This window comes from Geospiza fortis, unplaced genomic scaffold (assembly GCF_000277835.1).
Source record: "Geospiza fortis unplaced genomic scaffold, GeoFor_1.0 scaffold996, whole genome shotgun sequence".
Classification (NCBI taxonomy): domain Eukaryota; kingdom Metazoa; phylum Chordata; class Aves; order Passeriformes; family Thraupidae; genus Geospiza; species Geospiza fortis.
Window position 1 is genome coordinate 1,584 of NW_005054904.1, and position 8,529 is coordinate 10,112.

The 8,529-nt window shown below is 42.8% G+C and overlaps 1 protein-coding gene across 3 annotated transcripts; it reads right to left on the reverse strand.

The window, feature by feature from the left end:
• Positions 1-6: 6 nt before the first annotated feature.
• On the reverse strand, positions 7-7,896 carry CCNL2 (cyclin L2). Of its 3 annotated transcripts, XM_031065592.1 has the most exons (11): positions 7,822-7,896; positions 7,434-7,543; positions 7,019-7,139; positions 5,824-5,888; positions 4,997-5,110; positions 2,957-3,056; positions 2,759-2,863; positions 2,419-2,560; positions 1,612-1,729; positions 1,437-1,529; positions 7-510 (listed from the first exon to the last, which is right to left on the reverse strand). In XM_031065592.1, exons 6-11 carry the CDS (start codon positions 3,047-3,049, stop codon positions 123-125), a joined length of 939 nt encoding a protein of 312 aa, XP_030921452.1. In that variant the 5' UTR covers positions 3,050-3,056; positions 4,997-5,110; positions 5,824-5,888; positions 7,019-7,139; positions 7,434-7,543; positions 7,822-7,896; the 3' UTR covers positions 7-122. The 3 variants fall into 3 exon arrangements, with proteins under 3 accessions (XP_030921452.1, XP_014166975.1, XP_030921454.1); XM_014311500.2 differs by lacking the exon at positions 4,997-5,110 and having other exon boundaries at positions 7,822-7,892; XM_031065594.1 differs by lacking the exons at positions 4,997-5,110; positions 5,824-5,888; positions 7,019-7,139; positions 7,434-7,543; positions 7,822-7,896 and adding an exon at positions 3,418-4,213.
• Between the last annotated feature and the right edge of the window lie 633 nt (positions 7,897-8,529).

Consider the following 8,529-nt stretch of genomic DNA (forward strand, 5'->3'; position numbering starts at 1 on the left):
ATGCCCTCGGGAAGCAGCCCCAGAAGGACCCTCAGGAATCAGCTCCAGCAGGGCTCACCAGTGAGAACCCCCCAGGAAGGGCTCACCGGCTGTGCCTGGGGCGCTCTCTCTGTGTCTGCCTCTCACCGGCGGTGCCGGCTGTGCCCGGGGTGCTCTCTGTCCCTCTCTCTGTCCCTGTCCCTCTCGTAGCGGTGCCCTCTCTCGTAGGAGCGGGCTCTCTCGTGCCGGTGGTTGCGGTAGTAGTGTCCCTGTCCCTTCTTCTTGTACTTGCCCGTGTGCTCGGGGCGCTCGCGGGAGCGGCTGCGGGAGCGGGACGAGCTCCTGGAGCGGGACCTGCGGCCCTTGTGCCCCCCCTGGTACTTGCTGTAGTCCTTGGATTTCTTGTAGCCGCGGCCCTTGGAGCCCTTGTAGGTGGAGCTGTGGTTGAACTGCCTCGGGGGGGAATCGCTGCGGCTCCGCGAGCGGCTCTGGGACTTGGAGCCGCTGGACGTGGAGTAGCTCTCGCTCTTCCTGCAAGGAGAAAACAGAGCAAACACGGTTTTCTTGAATTAGAACAACTTCATTCTGCATTTTGCTGCTTTCTTGGATTTTAAGACCTTCCTTCCTCATTTTGAATTGGAAGAACGTTCTTCAATATTCTGCATTTGAAGAACATCCTTCCATACTTTGCATTTTAAGAATGTCCTTCTGCATTTCGCTATTCCCTTGAATTTGAAGAATGTCCTTCCGTATTTTGCATTTGAAAAATGTCCTTCCTCATTTTGCAATTTCCTTGAATTTGAAGAACATCCTGCTGTACTTCGAATTTTAAGAATGTCCTTCTATATTTGGAATTTTAAGACCACCCTTTTGCATTTTGAATTTTAAGAATGCCCTTCTATATTTTGTATTTTAAGAATGCCCTTCTATATTTTGAATTTTAAGAATGCCCTTCTATATTTTGAATTTTAAGACCTTCCTTCTGTATTTTGAATTTTAAGACCTTCCTTCTGTATTTTGAATTTTAAGACCTTCCTTCTGTATTTTGAATTTTAAGACCTTCCTTCTGTATTTTGAATTTTAAGACCTTCCTTCTGCATTTTGAATTTCAAGACCACCCTTCCACACTCTGAATTTTAAGAATGTGCTTCTGCATTTTGCTGTTCTCCCATGAGAACTCATCTTGTGTCCTTAACTTCCATCTGGCTACAGTAAGAACACTGATTTTTAGGAACTCCAGTTGCAGTAATACTGTGAACACCCACAGCTGGACTCACTCGGCAGTTCCAGGAGCAGCACACCCTACAGGGTCCCCTCAGCCTGTTGGTGATGAATTATCAAAGCTGGACTTGGAAATGAGACTGGAGGGACTGGGAGCACACCCTACAGGTTCCCCTCAGCCTCCTGGCGATGATCTATCAAAGCTGGCACTGGGAGGGACTGGGAGCACACCCTACCTGTGCTTGGGGGATGCAGACCTCGATGGGGACCTTGAGTAACTCTGATCTCTGCTTCCACTTCGACTCCTGCTCTCTCTTCCTTTCTGGACACTGCCAAACACAAAGAACACTCAGTTATTTTGTTTGAAGTACTCATGGGATAAAAATCAGCAGTTTCCTTACAAAGCCTTACCCATTTACTGGGCTGTTGGAGCTGGTTCTCTTGGTTCCCTCCGTTTTCCTTTTAGCATTCTTCATGGCCTGCACAGGTAGGGGTGAGGGTTTATTTCCTTTCACCTCTTTTGGAGACTCTGCAAGAAGAAGCTTTTGTTACCTCTTTGGAAAGTACCTGAAAGGACTTGAGGCTCCCCTCACCCCAAGTCTGCACCCAGCAGAGCTCACAGCTGGGCTCTGCACACACAGCCACCCACAAGCAGATCTCAACAAGTTCACAGAAGGCAGAAATTCACCTGAAACATTTCTGCCAAAGTATTGAAGCCACTGCAGAAAAGGCAGAAAACCACCCTCCTTTCCTTGCCAATTATTCAGCATTGTTTGGAAGGTAAACTGGGGAAGAAGATGGTGAATGTTCGTCTTCGAGGTGAGACTGCACCAGACTGGAAACTTTAACCAACAAATTCCTCACCCAACATCCCAAAATGTTACCCCTGCCAGAGCACCTCTGCTTCAATATTGCATCAGCACAACATGCCAGGGGCAAGGATTTGAGTTTATTGCCAAATCCACATAAAAGCAAGCCCTTGGCCTATATGGGTTTAAACTAGTCTTAATTTCAGACTAATTTGAGTTTAGCTTTTATCTGATTCAAGAAATCACAAAGCTACACTGCTATTCAAACCCTGCCAGTTGAGTAGTGCTAGGAGCCATCTTAAAAAAATCCCCAACAAACTCCAAACCACACTTGTAAATTCTTCCCAAAAGGGTAAATAAACATGAAAGATGTGAAAGAGTTATTAAAAATGAGTTATCCACTATTTACCATTTTTTGGGATAGGGGAAAATCCCGATGTGTTATCCAAGCTTGGAACTCCCTCAGGTACCAGACCTTTAGCTTGTGCTTTTGCCTCTTCAATAGCCAATTTCTTCTTTTCTATTTTACTTTCCAGATCAGATAAATCCACCTGTGAACACAGGAGCATTGAATTTCCTGGTTACCCACTCCCAGGGAGGGGAATGAAAATCCAAGGAGTCCCAGCCAGTGACTGCTCTTTGTTCACTTCCAGACTTGCAGCTGTGGTTTTAAATAAGCTCAAATTTTCCAACTCCTGGTCTGAGCTGCAGCCTTCACTGAGGGCTCCCAACATGAAAAAGAACCAAACCTTTTTCCTTGTGTAGAGCTGCAAGATTTTTAAGCAGATCTCTTGAATTTCTTCCTCTGTTGCTCCAAACAGTAAAAACCAATGTGGGCGATTTGGAAGAGGGATCTGAAAGGGAGAGAGAGAGAGAGACAAAGCTCAGATTTCTCCTCCTGTTAAAAGGGCTTGAAAAAACCCCAAATTCATGAAAATGTGGCTCACCTCCAGTGTCCTGGCTGCCAGGTAAATGCAGGCACAGGCAATGCTCTCTGGCTGGAACCTCACAAACACATCTGTTCTCAGGCTGTCGTTCATGTAGTTCCTGAAAAACAGGAGAGCAGGAGGTTGCAAGGCACTGCAAAGCTCTTTGGGGCTCTTTTTTTGGGGGGTTTTGACTTGGTTTTAACTTCTACAAGAGCTATTTCTTTCTGCATTCAGTTACTAGACTTCAACATTCTATTCCTGTAAATCTAAAGAGAAGCTGAATGATTTTACTACAAGAAAAATAAAAGAAATAACTAAAATTAAATCCCTCAAGGGGAGGGATGTGTGACAGAAACAAAGTCTGACTGCTGAAAATTCAGTGGTGAGAAGAGAACCAATTTTAACTTCACTTTTGCTGCTGGATCTCTACTGGCCTGCTCTCATGCAATAAACAAGTTATTTTCATCAAGACAACATACAGTGTGCTCAGAAATACTCAGATATAGAATTTTAGGTTCACATGTCCCCCTGCAATAGGGCAGGACCAGGTGTGTGGTAAAAGCTGCAGCTCCTGGAGCAGTTCTCCCATGAAATGAAATCCTCTTCAGCACAGCTCAACTTCCAGTGGGGTTTAAGGGTCCATTTCCATCCAGAACAGAATTCTTTTTGATGCAAAAAGTCAGCCATAGGAGAAACCAGGGTGTTTGGGAAGATCAGTTCAGGAGAACAGTCAGAATTCAGGCAGATCTCCTCTTTGGCACATGAAATAAGGTTTCCAAATTGTCCCATTTCAGTAAGGTTGCTTAAAATGAATATTCACAGAATGAGAAAACTGTAAAATATTGCACATATTCCAGTCAGTACAATTAAGCATTATGTTGTTAAATCTTAAATACACACAGTAAATTCCTGTGAATCTGTCAGCTGATGTGCTTTAGAAGATCTAGACTTGAGAGCACGTATGTCAATAACATATCAGATGAGAAAAACTAAAACCAGACATAAGTCCTTAAAATAATACTTTAAATAATAATTAACCACGTGGGTACCCAGTATACAAGGATTCACTGACCCCCAGGATATCCAAAGCAGAGACCACAGGCCAGGCACCTGCAAGGTTTACAAGGACAGAGAGGAGGGATTGGAATCCCAGGAGTTTCCAACTCTCACCTGTCCTCAATTCTTGTTTAAACAAACAGCAACTGCTGCCCCAAAAAAAGCAACATCAGCTCATCTTTCTGGGAGAAAGGAACTTCTAAACCTGCTGTTGTCCCACTACAAAGAGAGCACAAACCTTTTGGCCAAAGAAATTATAAAGGAAAGGCTGACTTTCAACATTTAGAAGCTTTTTTTTCCTGATTTGCCAAATTGAGAACCACACCAGCTTCCAAGTTTGGCCTCTGCACATCTTCCCTGTGGGCTCAGCCAGACACAGGAGGAAATGAATCCTTGTCACAATAGCTTAAGAAAAAGGTCATGTTGTAAAAATGCACATTTCAAAAACCTGTTATACTGGATACCCACCAGTTTTTGGGTACTGGAAGCAACAAACACGAGCACACAGGTGTGTTATTGTAACATCTGACCCCTCTCCCAGCTGGGGTAATTCCCTCCCTCCCCTTCCCCTCCCTTCCTTCCATAACCAGCAGATTCCTGGCAGTCCAAAATCCCATTCCACCGCTCCATGCAATGCTTCTGGGAAATGTCTCTAAATATCACATTTTGTCTCCAAGCTTCACACATGTACTAGTTTTATCACTTAAACATTTTCATTTAAACATTTGAGATAATTGTATCTTTCAAACTATTCATTTTTTTTGTTGTTAATTCATCCCTTTTAAAGATTTAAACCCCAGCTTAATTCATTTTATAAGAAACACGCCACATTATAACAGTTACGAGAAATAGAACATTAAAAAAAAATAAATAAATTCAGAACTTCAACGCTCAGGTTATCAAATATACAAACAATCAAAAAAATGCAGAGTAAAAATAAAAAATAAAAGTAGAAGCACAAGAAGCAGTTGGCCAGTTACTCTACTATCATGTATATACCACCTGTCTAGAGCCAGCCTTCTCTTTGGAGAGCTTTGGGTTGACTGAAGACGGCAGCTATCCCTGCACCATGGGCAGCAGAGGAGAAGTCTTAGTCACTTACCCTCAGAGGCTACCCTTTGATCAAAAGAGTACAGAAAAGAAAAGTCAAAACTGGTTCTCTACACACAGCTCACAGTACCAGACAGTTCAGTCAGCAGAAATATGGTCTTTGGATTCACTAAAGGTGGTTTTTTTTTATTGTTAAAAAAGTATTATTTGGTAAAGTTTAAGATGTGGAATTTTACAGAAGCTTCCCACCCCCAAGCAAATATTTATTAAATGAGAGCAATAAGGCAGAGAACATTTCTTGGCAAATATGAATCCAGGCTATCCATCTATCCACTCTTAGAAGCTGACATCTTGCATTATCCACATAGATAAAAGAAATTTGTCTGTGCTGAGGTTTAGATACACCCGAAATCAAACTCAGGCCCTGGGAAAAACCATTTCCCAGCACTGGGAACAAACTTGAATTACACCCAAGTTTTCCCTGAAGAAAACCCCAAGGGAACAACTCTAAACCCACCCAAGCTTTTCCCTTCAGCTGGAAAGTGAGAGCAGAGAGGAGGGAAGTGAGGAGTCAGGGTGGAAAGCTACCTTACCATTAAAACACTGCCTCCAACTTAAGAGGCCGCTCAACTTTTGGGAAGTAGTTTGGGGCACACCAAGGACAGTGGAGCTGTCTGGGGTGGCCCCAAGCACTGCTGAGCAATCCTGCCCAGTGCCTCAAGTGACATATTTCTGCTACTGCCCCTTCTGGTCTCTTAGAACAAAGAAAATCAACTTACCATGAGGTCTGGACCAGGTGTTGGTTACGTTCACATTCTAATACCTGAAGGTACATAACGATTATCTGGAAGATATGGGTCATTGAGTTATTAACCAGCATCTGGAGAGCCACCTGCTTACTTCAGAGGGACATCCATGAGGCATCTGTGATCCTCTTTCAAGGCCTAAAACATTCCACATCAAGTGTTTGCACCATCCCCAGTGTCTATCCACACCAGCTCTGACCTTCTGAGCCCTTCTGTCCTGCTACTCAGCCAGGCCTCGTCTCCACCTGGGTTTGGTTTAGGGATTTTGTGGATGGATTTTGATTTAGGGATTTTGATTTAGGGATTTTGTGGATTGATTTTGTTCTCCTACAAGCCTCACAAATCCTTTTTTAGTTGCAGCTTGGCGCAATCAGCAGTGAGGGAAGTTGGCAGTGCTTGCAGAGAACAGATCTAACACTCTCCCAGGGTTTGGTCAGCTCTGAGGGGTTTTCCTCGAGTTTGGAAGGAAAACAAGGCTGCAGAGAGGAAGGATAATGGCAGAATTCACCCCATTAACAAGTTACAGCTGCCCTCTGGGGTGGGTGACAAAAGGAAATCTGAATGTCAAGAAGCTCAAAAAGGCAGCTCTGAACAGGAGTTTTTTAGAGGAGAAAAGAGCAAGATCCCAAACGGTGCTGGCACACAAATCCAAGTTCTTTTACCAGTTAAGGCACAATTTAAACATTTGAGGCAATTGTATCTTTCGAGTATCATCCACTCTGACACTTGTTACTTTTATACTGAGCCTTGCCTCAGTTCTAGCCAAGCCTGAGCGTGGTTTTAACACACTCCAAACTGGCTCAGAGATCTTTAATACCACAGCACGTTCCCAGCAGGAGTGACCACGACAAGCCCAGGCCTCCAGATTCCTCCCTGCTTGGGGAATCTAAGTTAAGGTGATGTTTTCTACCACCACAGCTACCTACTGATCCAATTTGCCTTCCAGGAATAAAGAGCACCTGCATCCACCTCGCCGTCACTCAGCAGTGATACGAGACCAATTAGTAAGAGTCTCTTAAATGAGAAAGAAAACATCAGGATGGTAAGAAACTAAATCTCACTGAGTTCACTGATCATCATGTGCAGTCCACAGAGCTTCCAGGCAGCCTCCTCAAAGCTTTACAGAACACAAAACCTTGGTTATGGAGTGAATTTATAAAGTACAAACCTTATGAGGGTGCTTCACGTGAACACAAAATCCCAACTCCTTCAACACTCTTCTTTCTGCCTTAATTATTTGATTCTTCAAGTTCACATATTCTTGATCCAATATTAGAGGCACAGGTTTTCTGCAAGACAAGGTCAAACTCAAAAAATTATCATCTTAACCCTTAAGAAAACTCAGGTTGAGTTGGGTAAAAATAATAATAAAAAACTCATTATTTATAACATCAAAAATATTGATTTATTAAAACAGGTCAGCTCACTTCATGAGATCACATTGAAATACTCCCTGATTTATGAAACGGGGAATGATGCTATTGTTTAATAATAGCATCATAATAATAGTTAATAGTTACTAATAAGTTTAATAATTTAAACACGACAGAGATAATCCAGATAATTCTGAGTTCTCAGCTTACTTTTTCTCCCTCAGGTGTCTGAGGCGATGGAACACATTGATCACATCCCGAATGCGTCTGGGGGCTTCCTCAATTTTGGATGCCAGATGGACACAGGCCATGGAAACATGCTGAAAAACGAGCATAAAATAGAATATTTTCTATATTTCATTTCTAGTTCAGGAACTGAGCTCCTACAACAGCTTAAGGATGGATAATGAGGGGAAAAAAACCCAAGAAAATATCAAATATTTGACAAAAATCATTATTAAATAGCGCTGTAAAATCATGTGTCTCTATAACTATAATCTCCAAACTAGTTGCTAACACTGATCAGACTCAGACAACAGCTTGCCAAGAGAGATCAGAAGATAAATATGGCAACAAATGTCATTTAATGCCTTCTTACCTCCATGGAATGCTTCACAAAAGACTTGGTATAAAAGAAACGCTGGAATAACACCTGTCCTGTAGCCATAGCCACCTAAAAAAAGAGATAATCACAACAGCCATGAACAAAACTACCAATTCCAAAGAGAAATTTTAATAGATTTAAGACCCAGAAGATAGGAGGAAGTTTAATGGTATCTAAAGAAAACTAGAATTGCTGAAGTAATTAAGTTGCCCCAAATATTATCAATGCTTTAAATATTGCCTACAAGTCAAATGTAGACAGCAAATTCCAATTTTCTTTTATAAAAAAATGTGAAAATACGCTCTAAATTATTAAATTAATAATAAAACCCAAGAAAAATCTAAAAAGCAAATAAAATTCAAAGTTATGAAAGTACGTCAGATAAATATTTGCTTTTTGGGCGTGGAAAGTGAGAAGCACTCTAATCGCGTCATGATTTGCATACATTTGAATATGCTAAAGCTCGGTAGCCTGGAAAGTTTTACGCTCAGAGACCAACGAGGTTGTTTGGCTTGAAATTCTCCGTGGAAACAAAAACCTCGCCGAGGTCACCAGGGCTGCAGAGGAGCCTTAGGAAATCCGCCTTTGCACAATCCCCACGCGGAGGCGGCGCTGACATCACCCGCTTCCGGCAGCCAGCGGCCCGGAACGGCCCGGAACGACCCCCGAGCGGCCCCGAACCAGCCCCGCACCCCCGGCCGC

Coding starts and splice junctions, on each gene's coding strand:
- CCNL2 (XM_014311500.2), bottom strand. CDS start 7,890: ATGGCTACAGGACAGGTGTTATTCCAGCGTTTCTTTTATACCAAGTCT. Junction 7,544..7,821: donor TTGTGAAGCATTCCATGGAG/GTAAGAAGGCAT, acceptor CTCGTTTTTCAG/CATGTTTCCATGGCCTGTGT. Junction 2,864..2,956: donor TGGCAGCCAGGACACTGGAG/GTGAGCCACATT, acceptor TCTCCCTTTCAG/ATCCCTCTTCCAAATCGCCC.